This window comes from Dysidea avara, chromosome 6, assembly GCF_963678975.1.
Source record: "Dysidea avara chromosome 6, odDysAvar1.4, whole genome shotgun sequence".
In the NCBI taxonomy this organism is placed as follows: Eukaryota; Metazoa; Porifera; class Demospongiae; order Dictyoceratida; family Dysideidae; genus Dysidea; species Dysidea avara.
In genome coordinates, this window is record NC_089277.1 from 31,257,455 (window position 1) to 31,284,963 (window position 27,509).

Here is a 27,509-nt window from a genome sequence, read left to right on the forward strand (position 1 = left end):
TTACTTTTTCATAAATTGAAATCATGCGTGCACGTTCAAGTGAAACCATTAACATGTCGTCATTCTTTCTTTTTATGCGGAATATATACTGGTTTACCAGTCATAATAGAAAGTGACAAACAAGTAAGTAAAATTTAGGGATTTTAAGGATATTAAGTAGTGAAACAAGAGAGGTTGCCTACACCTGAGGATATACTAGTGGCTAAATGATCCCTAATTCAGTCCACTAGTATATCTGCAGGTGTAGGTGACCTGCCCTTGCTTCACTGCATTTTATGGCCATGATCTTAAAGTTCCTATGTTTGTACACAGTATGTAATATGAAGATAAATGTGTTGTGTTCACCACAACATATATATTCATAAGGCATACCTCAGTATATAGCCATTAGTCTGAACTGTAGTAGCAGTATACTTATGACATTGTACAGTACATTCATCATGTTTCACTATATTATACATAGGACAATAAAACACCAATTGATATAGCAAAAACGGAAAAACATGATAACATGATACAGCTATTGAAGTCCCATGAACAAAAGGTTAGTGCAGCACCATAATGTGTGTAATATCTGTACTGCATGTATGTCTGGTATGTGTATAAGTGCTACTTTGGACCACATATATACAAGTGTACGATATACTGTGTATGACTGTAGTTAAGCATATGCCTCTTCCAAAAATTACTTAATACGTACATATACATGTTAATACTACTCCCAACTTTCCTGCAATATCTCATACATATTTGAAGAAGCTTTGTCAGTTTTGGAACTAATGTGGGATTGTTATAACTATATGTAGCTGGATAATACTTCTTCTGAAAAATTGATCATTTTGTAGCAAAGACCAAATATCGCTAAATAACACCAGAACTACATAAGCTTTTGGCACTGCAGTATATAATAGTTTCAAAACAGCAATATTTACATGGTAAGCTGACTAGCTTTATTCTTCCATGTTACTAATTTCATTTATACATTCTTATTGTAAGCGAGGCAACCTTAACTTGTTTTGCATCAAGTGTGAATTTAAAAATTCTACTGGAATAAAACTGCATGTAGTACCTTTAACTTTTAAAGCCACATAGGCCAAAGTATCATCGCTATACATGGATGATGGTTGTAAACAAAGCTCTATAAATTTTGATGTGCTTATCCTATGGCTATGCAATCAATGTCATTTTAATCATGTAATAAGCATTAAATGATTCCTAGGGATTTACAGTACAAAGTATGAAGACCAAAACACACTGTGAGTTTAAGTTTCACTTTATAAGTACAGTAATGTCTTATAATTATTACTGTCATGGAGAGAATTGGACATCAAAACTTGTGATTGTGTGTTATGTGACTATATACTAAATTAATCCTGTCAAAAATTAATGTGTAGGAATTTGAAGTTACAGATGGCAAATTCGCTGATCTGAATCAGTTTATAGTACCCTTCATAGAGTTAGTATAAGTAAAATTTATTGTAGCAATATGTGACCTAGTCTGGGAAAACCGGTGTTATTGCCTATTTAAAGTATCCAGTTTTAAGTGTTTAGAGTATTGTAACATGCCAATGGTTGAAGCTATGTGTACCATATTTTCACACAGTTTACACCAATTCCTTACTTTACAGAGCATCCACTGTACAAGTAGCCAACAGCTAAGTTTCCTGCCATTTTAAATAATTTTTAAATTGACATGATCACTCAGGCCAGCTCCAAAAGGGGTAGGAGGCAGTGGCTGGAGGAGGACAAGAGGCTGTTTAAAAGATTAAAGACGAAAGCATAGGGATGAATTAAGCCAAGTCATTGGCCATCCAGGTCTCAAACTGGCTAATTTGAAAGGGAACTTATACAGCACAGATTCTTTATTCAATTACATAGAGTTCTACAGCCACACACAGCCATCCCCAGGCTGACCACAGCTCCATTAAAGCCCCAGACTGCATGTACAGATGTACAGATCGTCACTGTGCTTGGGAAAAACAGCATAAAATACAGACCAATCATTGACTCAAGTCTAGCTGTATTTTTGTGATAGTTTAATTGTGTATCTTTGTGTTCAAATAATCAAATCTGCTGTCATGGACAATAAGATCACTTTTCCCAGACCCAGTCACATATGATAATGGCGATAAAGGGGGTATAGCAATAGAAAGTGAAGTCTGACGACAATAAAAATGTTTTACTTTTGAGGAAAAAAATAATGACAAGGCTGTTATGCTTAGAATGGGCAATGTGCTTAGCATGGGCAAGTAAAAGAATTGTCAAAGCAATGATTAGCCTCACACCATATAGCAGGTTTTTATCGCAAGGACTTTAATCTCATGTTTTGAGCACTCTGCAACATTAAAATTCGCAACATATTTTATCACGTAGAGTTTTGTTTATCACTAGGTTTTTAGCACCTGTAGAACTATAGTGTTCAGCAAACCAGGTGTTTATTTGTGTACATAACAGCTTGCTGGTTGTTTTGTAATGGCTTGTTCTCCTACACAACACGTCTTTTGTCACCAAACATCGCTGAACGTGGCTGCCCTACCTGTTTCCTAGCAAATTTCAGGCATCTGCATCAATTCATCGTGGATACAAGCACAGATACAAAGAAACAACAAATTTTGCTACTTTCCATCTCGTTCGTGAACACTTATTATAATGAGTAATAAATTCGTGCGAGGAATTTAATGTCACGAATTTGTCACCTCGCGAGATTAAGTATCACATGATTTTATTTTCGTAAGCAAATTCGTCTGCAGGAAAAACCCGCTATATGGTATTAGATGAGTGACTTACTATAGATATACAGATTATTTGTGTGTAGTATCGAGTTGAAAGGTTTTTAATCCATGGATTAAGGCATTGAAAGTCCCTCTTGAGTGACGATTGCAAAATTGTTGCTACATGTAAACAACTTATTGCAGGATTTTTATTTGACGAATCTGACTGAATGACTCATAATTATATCACATATTACACACTTTGCCATTCTACTATAATGAGCTGAGCTCTGACAAGTGGCAAGTACATACATATGCATAATATATTTTCTGCTACAAAAAGTCCAAATGCTTTCTTATTAATGCATGGCACAAGTACTGCTCTAAAATTTTGTGCTCATTATAGTTTTGTGCTCGTAAAAGTTTTGTGTTGTGGTTACTTCATTCATTATGTGCTTCAGTGGCAACTACACAGGACAAAAATAATACCCCATAATTGCGTGCAAGGAAATGACCAGATCTGTGAAAAGAAATCTTATAGCATTTCTAATAACATGTGCTTGGCAACTCATAACTTGACTTGTGAATGAGGTACCACTGAGATTGAAATTTGGTCATGCTATTTTGTTATTTTAAGATGGTTTGTTAAAATGTTAAAAGTTTTGATTAGTCAGATTTTGAAATTTTGAAAGGCCAAGACCTCTTTTTGTAGATCTAGTTGCAAATGTTGTTACGTTAAGTATACAATGTCAGTTCCAATACAGTATGTCATATCTTTGCTAGTATTCCTATGTATGTACCATACAGTAAAGTAATATTCTGTAATCATTGTTTCTATAGAGAAGAAATTTGCTTGCATCACTTCAGAAAAGCTTAAATAATGCTAAGAATCAACATGGAAAAATACCCGTCCGTTTTATTAAGATTTTACTAACTGGTTCTGGAGCAGCTGGTAAAACAAGTTTCAGTAATTTACTAATGAAGAAACAAATCAATAAAGATCATCACAGCACTAAAGTGGTTCAAAGCAAACATGCCATATCAATCAGAAAAGCTGCATTAGTTGAGTCAAAACATACACATGGTCAAGAGATTCTTTGGCTTGAAATGGATGATAATGCTCAGATTACTCACTTGAGACAAGTGCTACTTCCATCAAGCACTCCTGAACACCAGAAACTTCACCCACAGAAAACACCACCACAGAAAAGGCATAATGAACCTAAGGTAACTGATAATAGGCAGATAAGTGCAATTGATGCTAATATCAAACAAAAATATGAAATAAAACAAGTCACACAGCTTTCAATCACCCAACGATTTGCTGCTTTGTTTCAAAGTTCAGTGAAAAGTGAAAAATTAGAAAGTTTTAAGGCTTTAGCAAAAAATTCTACTTCTAGTATTAGCACACATACAAGCAATTCCACTCCACTAACATATCACCCTGGAGAAGTGCTGAACATTATCACAATACTTGATACAGGTGGGCAGCCTGAGTATATACAATTATTGCCCACAGTAAATATACACCCAATGATAACATTTATTGTCCATGACTTATCCAGAAATCTTGAAGATCAAGTGTTGGTGGAGTACAGTGAACATGGAAAACACATTTTTGAGCCTTATCATCTCCAATACTCCAACTTTGACATGATCAAATTTCTCATGTCATCAAACAATGATGCTTTGGAAAGACCTACATCACAAGTTCCACAGTTGGTGACAGTACCTGGAAATGATACTAATTCATATCTATGTTGTGTGGGGACTCATGCTGACAAAGTTTGTTCAGATGTTGTTCATAAGATTAACAGTAGGCTGGTAAACATGGTTGAGAAGCTTGACTGTAAAGCTACTGTATGGCGAAACAAAGATAGTGGTGTCATATTCCCAGTAGACAACACAACTGCTGGAAGGGAGAATACAGAAGACCCAACGGCAAAATTAATTCGCAATGAAATTGAAACATTGTCTTTGAAAAAAGATGTCTATGAATTACCCATTACCTGGATGTTATTAGAACTTGAAATACGTCAGGTGTGCACTGGAAGAGGAACAGCTTATATTTCTTTTCAAGAATGTGTCTCAATTGCTTCACAAAGTAACCTGATCACTGATGTGGAGCAAGTGAGAAGTGCTCTACTCTATCATCACCTGTTAGGAGTTTTGTTGTACTACCCTGAGGTGTCTGGTTTGTGTGATTATATCATCATTGATCACCAGTGGCTTTTTGATAGGCTTAGTAAAATAGTGTGTTTTACCTTTAAGAAATCACTTTCAAACCAGTCAGCTACAAACAAGCTTAAGCACAGTGGAATATTGTCAAAAGAACTTCTACAAAGTTTGCAGTGGGAGGATGACTTGAAACAAGATTATTTTGTTTCTCTTCTTGTTGTAATGAAAATAATATCTCCAATACCAAGAGAAGATGGTGATGGAGAGGATTACTTTATTCCATACGTTCTACCAACGTACACCAGTCAACCAACAGGTGATCTCATACTATCCCAATATGGATGCCTACAAGGTGAACCACTACTGATTCAGTTTGTTTCTAACCTTCTCCCAAGAGGATTTTTCTGTTGTTTAATAGTTGAGATAATGCAACACTTACCAAGAGGCTGGAGTCATTTATTCACCCAAAATGAAGTTTGCCATTCTTTCAGTAATTTGATAACATTTCGTTTGCCACATGCATACCTTCTGTCACTACTGGACAAATTGTCATATTTGGAAGTTCAAATACGACATGAAGAAAAAGATTATCATAAAAAGTGTCCTATCCACTTGTCAGTACAGGATATTCTTGCTAGTGCATTAGAGAATGTTTGTGAGCAATTAAATTTTAACAATGGTCGACTCCAATATGGATTCCATTGTCAATGTGGAAAGTCAGATGATAAACATATAGCAATACTCACCACTTTGTCTCCTCCATTTGATTATGCTCAGTGCAGTCATGGTAGAGTAATATCCACCAAGTTGCAGCATTCTCACATAGTTTGGCTCACAGAGGTGAAGTGTTACAAATTATGTGTTCACATTATGATAAACTGTTTTTTATGCAGAAGTTTGATGAAACAGCAAACAGAGCAGCAGAAGATCAAAATGGTCAGTTATTGGGATGCTATTTATACTAACAAGTACACAGTAGCTATGCATTGTTAAAAGCCTCACACACATTCTATCTCTATAAAATGTCCATCTCACATATACACCTCTGACTCTTTAAAATATGAATATATGTACAGTAGGATAGATAAAGGAGCTAGTGTTTATTGGAGCTTGTCTGAAGGTTTTTTCATAACATAATTTCAGAGTACTATCAATAGGATTCAACCTCCATTATAACTTTGATTATGAAATAATTATGATTACTTTTTGGCTATAACATTGCTCCGTATAGAGAATGATATACAAATAAGGATTTACAGTAATAATGTGACATAAAGAATGAGTATTCATATAACCAGTAGGTATTAATTTTGTGTAATTTTAGTAACAATAGGATTCTGGTACAAAAATAGTGTTAGTATAGTAAATTTTGCATTGTGACTCCAGTATGCAGGCAAGTTATGCATCACTAGTCTTCATATACATATACATACAGTACGCATGATACATTGTATACATGAATGTGTGCAGTACTTATGCATGTATGGTTGTGCATTGGTACATGTTGCAATGGATATGTACATTGGTGTGATTTCTTTACAGATTATGGATTACCAGAATACAAGGTGTTTACCGACTATTATAGTAAACTAGTGGACACCATACCTGCCTGTAGTCTGTCTCATTATTTTGTGTCAGAGAATGTGATCTCACTGACAGATCATGAGGAGATTACTAAACCAACAACTCCATCACACAGAGCTGCTCAACTGCTACTGAATAAAGTGTTATACATGCTAAAGGAACATAAAAGTGTTGACTGTTTTAACAGGATGATTTCTATCATGGAACATCATGGTGATGGTGCCACTCATGCTTTATCACAAGAAATTCAATCAAGACTTTTGAAAATTAATAGTGGTCAACAAGGTATTATACACTGTACTAATCAGCATTATTGAAACTACTTATTGTATGTAATATTTTAGACTTGTTAGAGCCACATTCTACCACTCTGGAAGCAGCTCCTCCACTTAATATTGTTCCAGGCCAACTTATCACTGAAGGTCAGTTTGGTGTGTAACTATACCAGTGTATGTGAAATATTTTGTGGCCAGAATAATGAAATCAAGTATAAATGAGTGTATAAGGTGTATATACACTATAGGTGCTGTGGTTACAGGTAGAATGTGCACACCACCTTTATTAAATCCACAACTATGACAGTCCATCTATGTGATGTCCATAATATTATACTTAAGACAGAATAGCTGGTGACACATAGCCATTTCTCCTCTTGTTCAGATATGAAAACTACAGTCAGAGAATTCAACACTTCAACAACCACAAAAATCTCTATGAGCAGTAATTGATTTTACAGTTTCTATTAACCCTTAGTTTCCCACACCATAGAAAAATGGACAAAAATTAATGGGTTTAGTGTTTTTAATAATAATATATATTTATATGAAATAATATTATGTAACGGAAATGGTCATAATAGAATTTCTTTTAATAAACAACAATTATACATGTAAGCCGTGTTTCTACTACATATTGACCTATCAGAAATCATAATTAATTTTATCATATATCCCGTTTTTGGTTATCCCTTGATCCAGCATTCCATGTACCTTATAGTGTGAACAACCACTTATAGACTTCTGGATTTGACACTGCCTATACATAACTGATGCTTTATGTAGCTACAGTAGGAACCAGCCTCTTATGCCTATTTTTCTCCTGTTTGCTGTAGTGCTCATAAATTTATACTAAGTATTGTGCTCTCAATACGTATCACATTACATTTAACATTCAATGTCTTTAATGCAATATGCAATAAAAGGCAGTTACAGTTCAGAGGTGTTGCCAGGCGTTTCTGGAAGGAGTTCGAGCATGGATGCCTTTGTGGAAAGTCTGAGTGCTTCCCCTGGACCACATTTGAATGAAAATGATGCATACACAAATTGTACCCTTGGGCAGAAAGCGTCTGTTGTCGTATAACTAGCTAAACCTACATACTGTTGTTTATGCAGCTTATAGAAACTATAAACCTATTGTAATACTAATCTTCTCTTCCAAATGGCAACATACTGACAGCCAGCTTCACTGAACTCCTTAGCACAAGGTAGCCCTCCACATTTCAGTCCCTTAGTTGGCAATAAATTCTTCTGGGTATATATTAGTCTCAGTCAGTCCTCTTGTTGATGGTCAGCAACTTCACACTTGGCTTGTACTCCAATACTTATTTTAAAGACATCACGTGCCTGCAACATGTGACAAATAAAATAAACAAAACATTCATCATGTAAACCAACTATTCACAATTTGTGCTAACCTACGTAACACATGCATAATCTGACCACTCAAGTTCATCGCAGCTGCTACCTTGTAATATGTCTCAATAGTCATTCTCCATTACCACCATGCATCGCGTGTGCAATTGATCACGTGATACAATACTTGATTCATGATTGATTCAGGATTAATGCGACCCTCAAAAGTAGTAAAGAGCTGCGCCAGTGTGCAAGTAGCTACTGGAGGACTCCAGGGCTGTATAAAATTTGCTGTAATTATTACTTTTTTTTTAAAATCTGCTTCTGAACGGGGGTTTGTCCTAACCATCTAAACCCCACTGGCTGCACCCTTGCAGTTGCTATGTTTTAGGTTAGAAATTGGTTTATGCACTCAAATTAAACAAATTAGTTGGTTGTTATTTTAAGATAATCGATAATTCTGCAATCAGAGATGCATGTACACAGACTATGTTTCCTGAAATATTCTAAACATTTTGCAAGCATTATTTTTCATGCTTTCAGGTACCTATATTATTCTCAAAAATCTGCCAAAATAATAGGCTGCTTGCTGTACATGTACATTATTAGTAATTTCTTGTATATTGAGTTGATAATATAAATGTGTGCAAGGCTGTGAATTATTTTGAAAGTATCTATTTACATTACTTGTGCTGCTAAACTACTGTACCTCAAGAAATATTACATTTATTGTACTTTAAGTGGGTGTTGGGTGAGGACTGTTGTAAAGACTGTGAAATAATTGGGTATCCTCAACTCTACTTGTTATAGACCTCCAGTCTCCAGAGTATTTGGTGATCATCAAACACTACAGTAAACTGGTTGATACTCTGACTGCTAAGACACTAAGCCATTACTTTGTGTCACACAAGATCATATCAACAAAAGAAGAGGAAGAAATCACAAAACCTACTACATCATCAGTACGAGCAGCTACTCTATTGCTCAGTAGGGTGATTAATCCCTTGAGGGCAGGGTTTGAAAATTGTACTGACAATTTTTACATATTTCTTGACATCACTGAGCAATATGGAAATGAGGATACTAGACATCTATCAACAACCATCAGAAAGAAAGTGAATCAGATGGAAACAGAAGCTGAAGTGAAAGGTGTGTATGTGTAATGTGGCCTCAAATCAAGTACTTTGTGATAATTGTTTATTTTCCAATATATTTATTCACAAGCAAGTAAATATACAGTTTGTGTAACCTTTGCATAATCCGTGTGGATCCCACCCATCTACCTTTTAAAGCTTAAGATTAATTATTGATACTGAACCATTTTAATATCTGCTGGTATAATGCAAATACTTGGTCAATTGTTAGCATATAAAGAGTCATGTGTATATAGTTTGGTCAGTAACAGAAATTTTGTATAATTGGTTTTAAAATGAAATCTGCTTTCTATGTGTATCTCATATAATCTCGTGATATGCATTAGTGTTGCCACTGAAGCAGAACAGTTGCTGTTTCACTCATGCAAGTCATAACTATTGGAAGCTTTATTAATACATTAAATAACATGATTACTATTTTCAGAGGTGCTTGTACATTGGAAGGTTCTGGGTGAGGGGTAGGTAATGACCTGAAATTCATAGGTCACCTCTGAAATTATTTCTGAAAGATGAAATATTGACTGAAATTTTGTACATTTGAAATATGAAAGTTGTTGATGTTTGAATGAATGTAACGGGAGTTTACAAAAATTTAATTATGAATTTGTATTTTTAATATATAAAACAAATGCATGATAACGAATACTACAATTAGAATCCACAAAACAAACTATACTACAATTAAGAAAATACAACTGGATCACCGCCTTGCAGGGCCCAATGTCTTTAAATCATTCTAGATTTTGTAATTTTGTAATTAACAAATTTATATTTTAGAGTAATGGAGTAAGATGAACTGAAATGTTCTTGAAGGGTGAAAATGGGCACCCACGTATCTTTAAAAGTTCATAAACAATTTTAGCTCTTTACCTACCCCTTGATTCTGAGCAAAGCAGTTTTGTGATTAATCAAAGTTATACTTATGAGGTATTTTGTACAATAAGTAATCTGCTGTATTTAGTCATTAACTTAGCCGTAGCCAAGAATTTTGGCTTCACATTGTGCTGACTGTTCTATTAGAGTATATCGATCTTTTCATTGAAATAGCTGACTAGTTTCCAGAAACCAGTAAAACTCCTTTGAACTGCACCTGGATAAAACAAATAGCACTTCATTATCTGAGCATTACTTGTGATATTCAATGTTACATTATATATTATGCAATTAAATGATTGCATGGAAGCCTATATTATTTTCCACAAGTATGTGCTTGTTGAAGCATTACATATGCACCAATGATAGTAGGTTTGAAGGTATTCTCAATTATATGTGATCATTGTGTATTACAGGTAGTGGTGATAAGAGTGCAGTACTAACCACACTGATGGACAACAAATAATCATAACTAAAATATTTTACGCATGTTCAAACATTATTTAGCTAGTTTAGTTGTAAAGGGTTTTTTCCTCAGCTGAGGTTTTTCCTACAAAAATATATTGTTGTTATAGTAACATATACCTACAGCCCATTATAGTAATTATTTATTGTTTCTCACATAATTATGTTATTGAGTTGCACTTTATATTACAAGTTGTGTATCTATATCAAAACTTAAAATGAAAGAAATCTACTTATGCAGGGGAAGATTTAGTGTGGAGGGTGCTTCGGTGATTAAATACCTCAGACTCTTAAAAACTTTACTATACGTGAGCTAGTAGATATTGGTGATGTATGAGGTCCAGAAACACCTCCTCCAAAACTTTAGCAAGGAAGCTACAATTGCATTTTAAGCATAGCAATGAAATGATGCCCATGGAGTGGGACCCACAGAGTATGCTGGAATAATTTACAAATATTATAATATAAGTGGCAAGAATAATTCCAGAGTATTAGGACAATTTTCAATAATAGTTTCATAATAAATTTTACTTGCATTATGATATCTCTTGAAAATATTTCTCAAACATTGCTATTATAGCATATACCCGAAATAAAAGATTAATAATCAGATACTTACTGCAGCACAGTGCCACATGCGAATAAAGCAGTCAACCAAATACAGTGTGACTGCTCTATTAGAGTATCTCGATCTTTAAGCTACAATATTTGACCAATTGTGAACTTTTGAAAGTCACCCATATTGGCACAGTTGCAGAGCCTTCATGCAATTGACAAAGCATGAGATTGAGTCATTGAGAATACAGTATATTCAGCTTAATTTTCTGGAATTATTCACAAAGTTTATTCAGGAACTTACAGCAGCTAATTATAGCAGTTATAATGAAAGGCTAGTTGTTATATGGCATGATAATATTGTACATGGCATGGGAGAGAAAATCATCAAACATTATTCCAGTACAATTATATAATTTGAGCATAATAAATTATTGAATCAACACTTGCAATTATATAGTACAATGCATACAACATCTAATATTGTTACCTTTGATTTCTGAACCTTAAACTTCTCTTAACTGACCTTTGCATTGTATGTGCACAATATATGTAGTAATAGTACCAAACATCCTTGTTTTATTTTGATGTTGAAATTCTAATTCTTATGCTTTGTAAATCTTTATTAATAGCTTTTGGAACACCACTCCAAAGTAGGGACCCGCCGATTATGCTCATAATTTTACCTATTATGCTATGCTGCATTGCTCAAAAATTTACCTATTATGCTTAAATTTATGCTCAATACTTACCTATTATGCCCAATTATTTATGCCTCAGTTCTCATACTCTGCTAATAATTTCCAGTTAATGGGTAAATAATAAGTGGCTGAAGCACAAACTTACTTGTCAAAATGCATATCACAGAAAAGATCGATATACTCTAATAGAACAGTCAGCTATGTGATTGTTCTATTAGAATTACTGACTGTTCTATTAGAGTGTATCGATCTTTCTGTGATAGATACTTTAATAAGCAAGAATTCATACTATTACACAAATATTCTACCTATTATGCTAGCATTATGCTCAATGCTTTTAGGCACCTATTATGCTCATAATTATTCCAGCATAATCGGCGGGTCCCTACTCCAAAGGAAACTTATAAAATCTTTCAGTTTTAGCTACATAATAACTTGTTGTGGCTGTTAGTGTGCTTTCATTAACAGCTGCAGCTTCAATAATATAAAGTTGAAGTCCAAGAGGTCTAGGAGTTGGTTATAGGTTACATAGGCGGCGGAAAGGGGGGGGGGGGCTAGGGGGCTAAAGCCCCCCCTCGGTCTGCTGAGTAAGCCCCCCTCAGAATGATATCACACCGAAATAATCTTTCTTGGAGTGGAGCTGAAAACCGTGATAAAGATCGAGATACTCTAATAGAGCAGTCACTCTAATAAAGTAGTCAGTGTGTAGCGAGCTATGTAAGGATTTTTATGTAGTTTATCAGCTAGAAATGGTAGCTGGTGAGGTGGAAAGCTCTTATCAGTTGGTTGTGACCTTTTTTTTTTTTTTTTTTGGTCTCACCTTACCAAACTATAGAAATAAGTCTGGGTCAGCCCAGCCCCCCCTCATATCAACTACTTCCTCCGCTGCTGATAGGTTATAATGATGGATGTTTATATTAATGGTGCATAAAGTTATGAGTGATGAAAATTTGAAAAAGTAGGCAAAAATCATGTGCCCACATGCCTTATTTTCGCAGGCCCAGTTACATTTGCTCCCCTCTTGTTGAATTCTAGAAGAGATTATTATTTATTTAGCTATAGGTCTTCTCTCTTTTCACTCTTTCTATCTTTGCAATGCATATTTTTAGCAGCCGTGTACTGTAGCTTCTACTATATATCACACATAGGCGGCGGAAAGGGGGGGGGCTAGGGGGCTAAAGCCCCCCCTTGGTCTGCTGAGGGGGGCTTAGCCCCCCTCAGAATGATATCACACCTAAATTATCTTTCTTGGAGTGGGGCTGAAAACCGTGATAAAGATCGAGATACTCTAATAGAGCAGTCACTCTAATAAAGTAGTCAGTGTGTAGCGAGCTATGAAAGGATTTTTATGTAGTTTATCAGCTAGAAATGGTAGGTGGTGAGGTGGAAAGCTCTTGTCAGTTGGTTGCGACCTTTTTTTTTTTTTTTTTTTATTGGTCTCACCTTACCAAACTATAGAAATAAGTCTGGGTCAGCCCAGCCCCCCCTCATATCAACTACTTCCTCCGCCGCTGATAGCACATAGTAAAAAGGGGAGGATACAAGGGGGTCAAAGGGGCTCTTGATCCCCCTCCAAAAATTTTTAGTATACTAAGATCGAGATACTCTAATAGAGCAGTCACTCTAATAAAGCAGTCACAGTATTAGAGCAGTGTGTAGTGAGCTATTTAAGGATTTTTATGTACTTCATCAATAATAAATATGTAGTTGGCACACTGCTTGAAGTTTCTTAGTTTACTACAGTGGTATATCAGGGGCGGATCCAGAGTCTGGAAAGAGGGGGGCACCTTGCTGAAAAAAAGTTTTGAAGAGCAAAAAAATAAAAATAAAAAAAAAAAAAAAAAAAAAAAAAAAAAAAAAAAAGGTCACAACAATAATACCTAGTTATCCTTTACCAAATATATTATATCACGTATGTTATGTAAAATAAAATCCTATTTATAGCTTCCTAAGTAAGCTACACTTCCCCATGAACACTGTGACTGCTTTATTAGAGAGATTGGTGATTTACTGCTCTATTAGAGTATCTCGATCTTATATACATTTTTTTAAGGGAGGGGGGAGGGGGGGGCATGTGCCCCCTGTGCCCCCCCCCTGGATCCGCCCCTGTATATCTCCAGTGTATGGAACAGTTAATTGTTTGTTATTTTAGTATATAGTTTTTCAGTAAACCCGCATTCACTGATGTTTTACTGAGAGTTTACAACTCAGTAAAATAATTATGTTCCATATACTTAAAGTTACTGACATTTCACTATCAGTGTAACTACAGTAAAGCAGCTTAGCAAATTAGCAAACTAAGAACCTTCAAGCAGTGGCAGCTATTTAGGTATGGGTTATTAAGCTCCAAAAATTGAGCATTATGCTTTTGAGCAGTGCTCAAAAATTACCTATTATGCTTTTGAGAATTTCCCATTATTTCCAAAATTATGCCATCAATGGGCTATTGTCAGCTGGCTGTGACTTTTTTTTTGGTCTCACCTTACCAACTCAGACAAATGTAGTGCCTCAGTTCATTTTATTATTAGATCTAATATGATTTCATTGAATTTGCAAATTGGGTATATAATTTAATGTGTATGATTTTATTACAATAGATGCCACTCTACAACTTTTATTGAGAATTTTTGTTGGATTGCTACACCATTAATTTTAGGCATAGGCAGAAAAGACAAAAGATTGTTGTATGATGGTTTTACAACAAAAATACTACCATGACGTAGATGAGGAAAATATAAAAAGCTCTTGCTCTAATAGATTTGTATAAAGATTTTTTTTATTTCTTAAGTGTGATTAGAAGTTACTGACCCAATATGACATTATATGTTATGAACAAAGTTGGTTTCACTCTTAAGTCAAAAAATGTATGGCAGAAACTATTGGTGGGAAAGCATGGGATAATGAACAGAACAGGCACTAGGTGACTAACTATTCATCATGGTTTATTAGAGCATATTTTTTTGATTATCAATTGATTGAAGGTTAGTTAGGTTAATTTGTAGCAATGTAACTATTAAACAGTTGCGATATTATTGTCATTCAAAAAGTGCAGATTTAATAGTCGAACATGACTAAAAAGTCATAAAATTAATATTGAGCATAATTATGAGCATACAGTGTAATAGACAGGATATTTGAGCACAGGTGAAGGCTTGTGCTTATTTTGAATGCAATCACCTAGTTTTTTTTCTATGTACAGCATACATACCTAATTATGAATGATATAGGTATTTTCTTTTAACCATTGCACATTAAAAATCATAAAATTCTCCAATTCCAAACTGTTGGAACAGGCCAAGTCAATGGCTGGATCTTGTAAATTACACCTGTGATGGCTTGATCTGGATCCTCTTACATACCACTGCAGACCGAAGTAAGGAATAAGACTATAAAGTTGACCATGTTTCTCAGGGATCAGTGTTGCAAGCCTTTTGTGACAACAGTTGCAGCTGAACCAATCCCATCACAGGAGGAATATATCAATGGAGACAAAGTTCCCCTCAGTCTCCACTTCACTTACTCACTCATGACTCAACATACATACATTATCTTCTTATCTAGTAATTATTTGTTTTCCATACTATAATTATGAATCCATCTCCGTGCAGTATTATATTAATTGTGATCATTATTTCTGTCTTTGTTCTCATGGATAGGCTTAAGCCAATTATACTTTGAAAATAGCCCTATTATGCTTTTGAGTAGTCCCGAAATTATCCTTTGAAAATCAAGATTATGCTCTATGGCTGGCTGTATATATCAGCCTTTCCTAACTAGTGTATATTGACTGCTCTATCAGAGTATCTCCATCTTATGTTGAATAATTGACCAAAAAACAATTTCAAACAATGTAAAGTAATATTGCACATTTTCTTGATATGCAATGAAGTAATAATGTGTAGTGTGTATGTATTTTTATTAGTTTTTTTGCATTGTGTATTTTTTATTAAAAATCTATTCCTATTTAAAATTATGCTGGCATAATATTAATGCTTGATCCCTATTATGCTCAAAATCATGCCAGCACAATTGGCACAAGTCTATGTACCAAAAATAATTTTGCACTTCTCAATGATAGTGTAAAGGTAATAATAATTATTGTAAAAGCTATAAAATTACGTATATAGGTAAATGATACAATGTAAAATGTAATATTAAAAGGTTAAAGGTAATGTTCTCTAATAAAGCATGATCATGTCAACCAACTACCTGAATACTCTATTAGAGTTTTGACTGTTCTATTAGAGTAGATTAATCTTTTACCATCAGCCTGTGACATGCACACTCACAGGATAATTGCTAGCATTATGCTGAACACTTAGGCATACACACTATTCTCAAATAGTTTAACCAGCATAATAGGCAGATGTCTAATCATCAGGAGACCTCTGTCAGTAGAAGTCATCAAATGTTTGTATTAACTCTAGTTTTATCATGACTACTACATAAAATGTATACAGAACAACAACCATCAACTGTAATACACACAATTGGAGTGTACATGTATTATTGCTGATTATGAAGATTTGATGAAGGCCTTACCATCACATAAAGTACAATTGTTGACTATCATTGTATTGTGAAGTATTATTGTTCATCATCACATGTACACTGGCAGAAATAGTTTATTGTATCTATCAAATATTTCTTTTAGGAACAATCTGTGTTTACAACATGTATCAGATGTCTGATAGATTTACTCTACGTACCAGGATTGTACCAAATGTACATTGTAAGGTTTCACCAAAATCATTGTTTTGAGTCTTCTACATGTGTGCATGCATCATTTGCCATGGATGATGATGGATAGTTAATGGTTTATGTAGTATTTTGCTTTAATCATTCTGGCCACTATAGCTAATATAACCTATCTATGATTATTCCTTGTTTATATCAGTAATAATATTATTATAATCTTAATGTCTTTTCAGCAATATATTTTATCATGTTATGTTTGCTTACAGTATATACACTACCATGCATGTAGCTAGCAGGTTGGTTTAAACAGTTATTGCAGTAAGGAGCGTTACAGACAGATACAAGCAAAATACTTACAAATTAGTACAACAGGAGAGAATTTCAAAGAGTGCGTAACTCAAAGTCAAGGTATAGATGCCACTCTGGTTACTGTGCCATTGACTACAAGTTAACCACAACAGCTAATTTCAAATTCAAAAATATTACATAGGAAAATAATTTCTACTGAACATTTGATCAAATTATTATTTAAATGTGGGAATAATGTTTGAAGAAAAATAGGTCTGGGGAATCTATTTCCTAGAATAAAAATGACACTTCAAATTATAGCCGCTATGCACGTATGATTAACTAGTTGGTAAGGAAAACTACTACTGTAATTGATAAGCAATCAGTCAATATACTGATAACCTATAATTAGTATTATAGAGCTCATGAGATGTTATATATAGGTCACATAATTACAGTGATAATGTTCACTTGGATAACTACTGATATAATATACTATAGCTTATGTGCAAGCTATATGGTGCGTACATCATGTGTGTACTATGATAAATAATTCCCATGGCCAGCTTGTGTATTCCAGACCTCCTAGGCTTTAGTTTACAATTTTTTTTCTATTTATTAAGGCTTTACAGCACAAGTACTGAAGGTCTGTAGAACACATGATCCTACAGCATGTTTAATTGTTACACAATAATTGTTTGGAAAGGAGAAAAAATCCATGACTGAATCTGGGCAGCCTCGAACCTGCAGCCTTCCAATTGTGACTGGATTTGCGAAAAGGCACCTTTTCCACACATTTTACAGGCGAGCAAACAAAACAATGTAACGTTTGACTCCGTATACTGATCAACTTGCTCTTAGTTTCAAAATGTAGCCAGATACATCAGCTACACTCTTGGAAAATTTCAGGCAATGTTATGCAATGACTAAAACGTTTTGAAGCTTCAAAGATCAAAAAATGAGTCAAATTTTGTGCGTGAAAAAGGTACCTTTTTCAGTCACAATTAATGTTTGAATGCTAACAGGAGCCTGCGACGTGGTCAGGATGTTTTCTCCTAGTCAATGAATCTTTCGATAATAAAGCTAATGTGCAGGCTAGGTAATAGTCTAAAATGGCTTAAATATTTTATTTATATTTTATTATTAAATATTTTATTTATTTTATTTAATTGTTTAAATATTTTATCAGTTTCCACATAAATTTGTACTTTCCAACTAAGGGATAATAGGTGAGTAACTCCTTAATATTATACCAGGCCACCATGATAATTATTATATATACCATTATCTCAATATTTATCTATGTCAAAAATACGTATATAGCTATGATATGTGTATAAAGTACATGTATGGCAATTCTATATTCATTTGACTCAATGTCACTATGACATGGGATAAGGTGTTGACAATAATTATAACCCTTTCTGAGGGAAGTATGTACCAAGCTTATAGCTTGTGCATGTGTTAAACCAGTTAAGTATAACTGAAAAATATCCTTAGTATCCACTATCAAGCAACATTGTCGACACTGATTTGCAATTTGTAGCTATGTATATGAATCAGTGCCAATGCTGTTGAGTATCAATTCAACAATTTCAACATTCAAACACATCACTAGGCATTTTCTCTATGAAAATAGTATGAAAATTCGTGTAATGTTCATGGAATATTCATACCGCCATAGTATGAATTTTAACAGATTCATGATCACATGCGGCTATCGCAAACTTTTTTGTGCAGATTTCATGCAATGCTTGTTGTGTATAAAAACATTTTCATGGCATCATTTCATACACTTTTATACCATGAAATTACATGAAATGTGTGTCAGTCATATTTCATGTAATTTTCATGGTAAAAGTGTATGAAATGATGCCAAGAAAATGTTTTCATACACAAAAAGCACGTTGCATGAAATTTGCATGAAAATTAAAATTTTGCAGTGGTGTGAATCTGTGAATTTTCATGCTATTTTCATAGAGAAAATGACTAGTAGTGTGCACATGTATCTCAATTACAGCTTCTCTGTGCATGTTTTGTATAGTCTCATTCATGGATAGCACATATAGCTACACTAAAGGAGCTGTAACATAGAAGGGGAGAGGAACTATTGCCTTACACTGGATCTGCTTTTGCTCAACAATCATGGGTTCATGGCTTTATCTGTCTAACACAATTTTTCTTGGCAGTAGCTATATATAGTATACATGCAGGCACTTAACAGTACATGTTCTCAACCCCATCATGAATGGGAGGCTATTAAACTTGGACTGGACACTGGACTGGATTTTGGAGACTTGTGATCAAATTGAGTCCGTTCTCGCTGTTATTTATGCCTACTAATTATGTGGCTGCTACTTAATCAACATTGTAATTTAATCACCTATACAATTAAGTAGCTATTATTATAATAATAATATTCACTGAAAATCAGGTTACATTGATATATAACTCTATTGTAATATAGTTTCCTCAAGCAGCTTCTTGTGTAGCTGTGCTCAACTTGCAATCTATTAAGATACTTATAATTACTGGTCCTAAGTATACTCTTATAGAGCATGCACTCATGCAACTACTCTAACATACAAAAGAATTTCTAATGTAGCTAATAGTTTACGTATAGTTTCTTCTTGACTCTCCACGCAGATTATAATTATTCCTCATTGTCTGGAGCGTACAGCCACAAATGCTTACACAGTATTATATGATTCAGTGCTTTGAATTTGCATGTGTGTACCAAATTTTAGCATATAGCTTCAGAATATATTCGAGGTATAGCTATACACTGTAAAATAAGTAGTGAATACTGTGGCAATTCACTGTAATAACTGAAGTGACCACTGCATGGACACCAAAATGTTGACCTAATATGGACACTACTGGTGATAATGGTGTCCATATTGGGATATTTTGGACACTTCAGTTTTTACAATGTTAGCTAATACTGTACCTTTCTCTGACTGCATGTCATTAAGATTTTGTAGTCACACTCACTATTTGCCACCTAGTATTTACTACTTATTTTTTACAGTGTATAATTGACATTTAAATGCATATAACACTTAACTAATCTAATAGAACACACAAAAAAGTATCACCTGCCATTATAATTGTACTCTTAATTTTCTCAGTTTGCGGCCTCTACATGCATGTCTCTGATTGGTCATGCACCATGCATTTCCATGTGGAGGATACAGCCATGAATGTTGTCACAGCATGCAGCAGCTTATTATGTGTTGTGAATGTGTAAACATGTATATATCAAACTTTAGCATTTAACTTATAAGTTAGTAAAGCGTAATGAAGTTCAAATATAACACATTATGAAGCTGTAGCTATAGCGGCTTCATTCAGAAGCTATTATATAATTGACATTTAAGTTAAATGATTCAACTGCTAACTTTTGATCCCTCAATTATCCCCCTTGGGACCAAGGCATGTTAAATTTTTTTTGGATAATCAAAGTCCATTCATTTAGCTATATAGCTAGCTACCGAGCCCTGTTCAAATACCAAGTCAAATAGTACTCTAATAGAAGACCTTCAGTGCTGGTCACTGTAAAGCATTAATACAATAGGATTAAGGAAGAAAATCCATCCCTCCTGGAGGAGACTGAGTGTGGCCCCGACTAGACATTGGGTGACCTGCAGTTCGATTCCTGGGGTTGGAGGGATTTTTTTCCTTACTTTGGCCCCTTTTCTGTTACACCTTTTCAGCTATAAGTCACTAAGTCTAAGTCCTTGAAATTAGGTTAGGTAATCCTAAGGCTGCAGCACATGTTGCTGCAGACCTTCAGTGCTGGTCACTGTAAAGCATTAATACAATACAATAAAATATACATCTTAGACAAAATACTGTAATAGAGCAGTCATTTCGATGAACGTGCATTCAAATGTAGCTCGGCTTAACAGCCGGAAAGCTGCTAAGGATGCTGCATGCAACTGCGTGGAGAATCGCAAATAATAAATGTGCAAGAGACAACAAGTCACGTGCTGGCACGTGTGCATCAATCAACAATGAAGAAGCTGCTTCACCGAATGCTTCACGAAGGAGGTGGCCTCCGGTACGTTCCCTTGTTGCTCTTGTTTGCCGTTCCATCCGTATCAACAGAGATTACCTGTGCTGTATGTCATGTATGTCTTTAGCTCGCTATACCCTCCCCAGTGTTTTGTTTTGGTTAGTCACGGTATTAAACTCATGGAGTTTGGTAACTCGTACTAAGTGATAACACACAAGACCAATGTTGTTAACTTCGTTGTTAACAATGTTTCTGTAATGTTCTATTTAGTGCTCACCATGCCGCAGGCGTATTGTGGTTCCTTTAACCCGCGACAGTTCAACTGCCATGTCAACTATAAGTGTCAATGATGCTGATTTTCTCTGGTGCATAAATTATCTACTGAAGCAGAACTTTTGGGAGACCAAGGACAAGTTAGTAACGGTACCATGTACAGCCAGTGTAATTGTTTGCACACAACAAGTTATTGTATGCTACTCACTGTTCTGTCCTTCAAATGTATTGTAGTTGTGTACATCACATGATATGTTTGTTATAAGTTGAAGGTGGAGGCAGCTCCAGATCATAACTGTTGTGCCTCTTTTGGTACATATCTATGACTACATGTTGTTAGAGGATCACCAACTGGTCTGTGATGTAGTCAACAGTTTTAGTGTAAAGATTATGACTATCTGTATTAACAGGCTTTAGTGCTAGTCCCTAGTGAGATAACATGTACAACAGGGGTGTAGGAAGCATGGGTGCCGTGGGTGCTTGGGCACCCATAAATAATTCCAGTTGCATAACTAATGGGGTGTCAGCACATTGTACTATATATTACTGAAAAGATTGCGATACGCTAATAGAGCAGTCAATGACTCTAATACAGGAGTGTTACCTACTACAACTGCCTACTCGTATCTACTGGTAGATACTGATTCAGCAAACACTATACAGTGACACGAGCGTAGACACGGCTTTGTACCTTGTAATTCAAACTTTTGCACATGCGCATACAACGCAGTTCAAATTCCTAGGCACAAAAGTGAATAAGGCCATGTCTACTTGAACTACTGTTGCTACCGTATCATATTCAAACACCATCAATATGTACAGTTGTAGTAGACAACATTCCTCTCGAGATAAATGTAGGAACAATAACGCGCATGTGCGAACATTTGAATTACGGAATTTGCAAGAACTTTGCAAACCCCTGTAAAGCAGTCACACTCGTGACCTTTTTTTTTTTTTTTTTTTTTTTTTTTGTCTTCAGCTTTATCACTGGACACCTATAAGTTAAATATCTTCCTAAGCCTCTGTACAATATTTCACCAGCCAGGAGCATATTATACTGTAGAACCATTAACTGACACTCCTTGTAACTGACACCACCTTATTATGGACACTATGACATGGTTCTTTGTCACAGTTTCATTGCCTACATTATACAAGTACACTGGTATCCTCTGTACACTAGACACATCTTTGTAATGGTTAATGGATAGCTTACAAGTATCCTGTAATACATACTTTTACCTCAAAATAAATGTAAATTATATAGTGACAGTAGTTTATTCGTACCACACAGTACTTGCATTTTTTGTTCAATTTACTGAAATGCTATCAACCTTATTATGCTATAATCTGTGTACCTGTACATGTATGCTTACGTATATCTTTACCTTGTGTTGCTACTTAGTAGCTAGTATTTGTTTTACAAAATTTCATTGTTGGAAATACTTTACACACATGTCATTATACAGATTCTTTATGATGATGTTACAAGATGTGTATAATACAGCCAAAGAGCTTGGGGATACAGTATAACCTGTTATAGTGTATCTACTACTATGATGTCATCACTTTATAGCCAGTGCAGTAGGCTTGAGTCGCATCACACTTAGATGTTATGGATAGAGAGGCTCTACCAATAGTTGAGGTGTGTGTGTATGTTGGTGTTTGTTGGTGTTTGTTGTTAGAAACTCACATTGCCCCAGTCTACCCAGCTGTTTACGTAAATGGAATCTGATGGCAACCTGGTGGGCTGGTGTTACCCGGCTATAACATCGAAAAGAAGCAAATGCTAACTGTCCATATTTCACATAGTGGGTGAGGTCCTTTGGATGCCCACACTTTACCTGTGAGACACGACACAGCCTCATGTGGGTCACTAGTCCTTACTACTTCAAAGCTTTGATGAGTGAAATATCACCACATCTTTGATCTAAACTCCCATATTTTTTTTACTAAATAAAGATTTTGTTTATCTTCTCCACTATTTTTACAGTGTAATGTTTACTGTACATGGTACAGGTGTATTTACAGTGTAATTCAGCAATGTTCACACTGCAGACTAAGGTGGTGAAGATGGGGCAATTGTCAGCACTCAAATCACAACCATCGAGAAGAGATCATTTGGTAACATTAAGGGAGCTACCTCAGGTACATATGTTATATAGTAGCAGTAGTATAAGTGTAAATATAGTTAGATCACAACAAGGTAAAATGCCAATATATCCTTGTGATGCAATCATGGGTATTAAAAGGATGGTAAAGCCATTGATAATAGAGGGATTTACAACAGTGATGTCACTGCAGACAACACTCAATGGACGCTACTTCACTTGGTTGCTTAATTAGTTAAAATACCAACAATCATGTCATGGTCCTTAGTAGTAGCATGACAATATCCAGCTTGAATTATTGCACATGTACCATGCATGTTACATGCAAGCTACAGATCTCCTAAACAACATACATGCTGATGCATGTTTTATGTAACATACATGGATTTGTGACACTTTTTACATGAATACTAACATGTCATGTAACATGCATGGTGTTTGTCATCACTATGGTTACTGCTGTATCTAATGGCTACCACTCTGCTATGTGAAGCATTACTAACTACTTGGGAACACCTACAGTATGTAGAAGAGTCATACAGCTTTGACTTGCTAACTGTTTCTCACCATCATATACAACCCAGTGTCGGTTTTCAGGCTTTCTACATACACCACACCAACATGTACTATACATGATACATGTATGGCACTGGAACATGGTCACTTCACTCATGCTACATCATGTCCCTCTCACTGTAACATGATGACATGTTGCATGATACATGCACCTCACATACATGGAGCACTCATGTTACAGTAAATATGCATAGAAGTCACATGGTACAGTATATGCATGTAACATCAGTTTATAGTTTCAGTATCATTAGTGTTCTTATCCATATCAATATTATGACGTATGTTTTGTACCAGAAAGTAAGACTATAGTAGTGAGGGTATGTGTGGCCGTCTCAGCAAGACCTGCCTAGTTTGTACAATTTCTGAATTACTTGTTATTGTCTCAGCATTATCTACCATGTCCATTGAATGGGTTATGGTGAGTAGTTTTGAAATTGTAGCAGAAGAGTAAAGAAGTCAACTTGTACAGTGACTACTGAAAATAAACTGCAGGCACAGCTGTGGTTTTTGTTTGCATTGATCTAAAAAGATGGGATTTAGTTTAAACTGTTCACCATAGTTGGCAAATAAGATTCTAGTCTTGTATTTACTTGTACATATAAATTAAGAAATTGGCATTAGGTACTGAGATATGACCTGTTATGTGATGAGGTGTAGTTTAGTGTTGCACCGATATGCATGTTTTCACTTTTACCGATATCGATTATTTTCCATTTCTTATAACCAATATACCGATATTAACTGATATTTCTTCAGGACAAGGAAGGAGGACCAGAAAATCATCTGAACTTCAGTTACTTTTGTAGTAATGTGATTAATTGCGTGGGTGGCCAGTTTTTATAATGTTTTCTAGTTTTGCCACTAACCCCTTTCATAGGAAGAAGTACATGTTATAAAACAGCTAATCAAACAGTGTTTTTTAGTGGGATTCCAGACCATTTGTGAAGAATGATCGACTAATTACATGGGCGGCTGATAAATATGCATAGCCCGCTATAGCCTTGCAGCCATATTTTCGTGAACAAACAAGTCTAAACAGTTATAAAACATTTGCAGCAAATGAAAGTTGTACCACTTACTGCTGCATTCACTGCTTCACCTGTTCATTGCCGTCATTAATGATTTATTGTGAGTTTTGGTTAGTCAGCAAATTTTCTACTTCGTAACTGATATAGATACTTGTAAAATTAGGTAATATTGGCTGTTACCAATAATTCAACCAATGATCGATGTAACACTAGAGTGTAGTTAGTGATGTCCACATATCATGTGGTTGGTTGTATGATACATGTTGGGTACTAGTCCTGTCTCAGTAGGATTTACCTGACAAATATCACCTCTGTAGTGCACAAATGTCCTTATATTTCTGTGGTGTGAATACAGCAACCAAAGTCTTCACATTCACTGTGGGTGTGCATGCGTGAGTGTATGTGTGTGTCTGTGCGTGCATGTGTGCATGCGTGAGTGTATGTGTGTGTCTGTGCGTGCATGTGTACATGCATGGTTATGTGTCACTTATTAAATTTTGTTGAGGATGCATATACAGTGGAACCTCTAATGTTAAGATATATATACAGCCTAAAAAGTGGATTATAGTATATCAAAGTTTGGGTGAGATGAAAGCACAAGGAGGGAGTCTAAAGATTTCTTTTGTCTAACTACCACTTGGTTGTTATCCTTGGGAAGTTATACTGACTTGAATTCATTAAAACCGTTTATCTCGAAACTTCTAATGTGCGATTTAATTGGATCATTTTTCCAAAATCCAGTCACAAATACAGATAGTCATAATGTTTTGCTTTTCATTTTTCTATGTTTCTCACTTCCTGTATTTATAGGCTATCTGTAGCCTTTGTCCCTATTGGGTTAGTAGTGAATATAGACCATATTTACAATGTAATTCATTAATTTAATGTAATTATTGTTATTTACAGTGTAGTTCAATAATATTTACACCCTGAGCGGTCAAGGTGACTGTCAGCAATCAAGATGAAGTGGAGGAAGATTTCAAGAGATGATAGAGATTATCAGTTAGGCTGATTGTAAACATGAGAACATCATGTGATACTTTTGAGTGTTACTAAGGTTGTTGGTATTAAATTATAATTAGACCACAACAAGTTGGTCTCTGGTGATACAAAACATCAAAGTGACAATTTTCACCATACATCAGGCTGTTGACATGTGGCATCAATCATGATGTAGTTTAACTGTTGTTTGACATGTAGGTTATTGTTCAGCCAGTAAAAAATAATAAATTTCTTTTACCAAGGTAGCTACATGCTAACTCTGTACTTGCTGTTTTTGGCCTGAGAAACAAAATTTAATAATAATATTTTAAAGGATTGTTTAATTACATTTGTGCAAACACAGGGTGCTGTGGTTAGCCATTAAAATGTACAGAAACCATTGAGAAATGGACACAATCCATTGTCATGTAGAATCTAAAGAAGATAACCGAGTTTTGAATGCAGCACTGGGTACTACATTGATTTCTCCACCTTATAGTGTTTGTTCACTGCAAATATGCTAAACCACTAGGAGTTATGACTAGGGCTGAGCAATAGTATCGATAGTGCGATATATCGCGATAGTAGGTATATCACTATCGTGATAGTTATGATAAAGCTCAGATCTGCATAAAAATGGTATCAACAACCCTTCTATATTGTATTACAGTTGGTATCTTTCTTACAAAGGAGTGGCCTGTAAAAGCTATACCAAAAGTCCGTATTCATCGACCGCCACACAGTTAATTAATAAATGTCCTGTGCATGCAAAATAACTTTTTATATGACTACAAATCATAGTTATACAACTAAGACTTTGTTAAGAGCAAAGTGTTTCATAAACTATCGGGATAGTATTCACTATCACGATATTTAATGAGTAACTATCATGATAGTAAAATTTTTACTATCGCTCAGCACTAGTTATGACCTACTTCACCTGATAAAAAATGTTTTCTAGAGATGAAGGACAAAGCAGCTGCTTGTTTCCATAGTCTAGATGACGTACAGTTCATGAACAAGTGTTAGAATCACCTGTACAGTGTATCTGGGCTTGCTGAACATGCTGTTAGCTTGTTAGCTCATCATGGTGATTGTAGCATTTTTCTTCAATCAATTCACAACAAATGCTATTGTTGAGATTAGCTACTGTAGCATTCCTGAATGGTTTTCGGACTCTGAAATTACAAATACAACTATGAAACTCCTTGTCACAGTTTGGTAAATTTTCTAACTTTATGGCTTTATAACTCGGGCTTCTTTCGTTGTATTCACCGCAGATAACCACGAAACAATAGAGACATCACTATAGTTTCTTTCCATGTACAGATAATTAGAACATACTGTATACTTTGTAAGTAACAAAGATTTTACCATCAGTTATCATCGTTTTCCCATTGGCTTCAATACATTTTGACATTCAACCACAGCATCCAGTTGTGACTTCTTTAGAGCTTGCATGTTGAGATGACCTTGCAAGCAGTTAGTAAGGTAGCACAAGAGGTGGTCTAAATTAGTTAGACTTCACAGCACAGAGTTAGTGATAGTGTTCCACTGATAATCAGATCTGATACAGAGGGTAGGACAGGCTCATGTTTGTAATAGTGTTGTGCAAGTACTGAAAGTATTTCACATGAGCTGAATAGACCAATTTACAAAAAAGTAGAGGAGGGGCTTGATACAT

The 27,509-nt window shown here is 35.1% G+C and overlaps 2 protein-coding genes across 2 annotated transcripts in view; both read left to right on the forward strand.

Annotated features, from left to right (window-relative positions):
- Positions 1–469: 469 nt before the first annotated feature.
- LOC136257876 (uncharacterized) lies at positions 470–10,769 on the forward strand. The gene is made up of 7 exons (XM_066051193.1): positions 470–544; positions 3,552–5,729; positions 5,783–5,825; positions 6,432–6,758; positions 6,818–6,895; positions 8,915–9,253; positions 10,548–10,769. Exons 1-7 carry the CDS (start codon positions 512–514, stop codon positions 10,595–10,597), a joined length of 3,048 nt encoding a protein of 1,015 aa, XP_065907265.1. The 5' UTR covers positions 470–511; the 3' UTR covers positions 10,598–10,769.
- Positions 10,770–20,766: 9,997 nt separating this feature from the next.
- LOC136259403 (uncharacterized) overlaps positions 20,767–27,509 on the forward strand; it is a 45,689-nt gene continuing 38,946 nt past the window's right edge. The window contains exons 1-7 of the mRNA XM_066052893.1: positions 20,767–20,901; positions 21,127–21,269; positions 22,599–22,656; positions 22,706–22,774; positions 22,833–22,944; positions 23,188–23,277; positions 25,751–25,901. Of these exons, the coding sequence (XP_065908965.1) occupies positions 20,767–20,901; positions 21,127–21,269; positions 22,599–22,656; positions 22,706–22,717 (348 nt within the window). The 3' untranslated portion in view covers positions 22,718–22,774; positions 22,833–22,944; positions 23,188–23,277; positions 25,751–25,901. The remainder of the gene's footprint in view (positions 20,902–21,126; positions 21,270–22,598; positions 22,657–22,705; positions 22,775–22,832; positions 22,945–23,187; positions 23,278–25,750; positions 25,902–27,509) is intronic.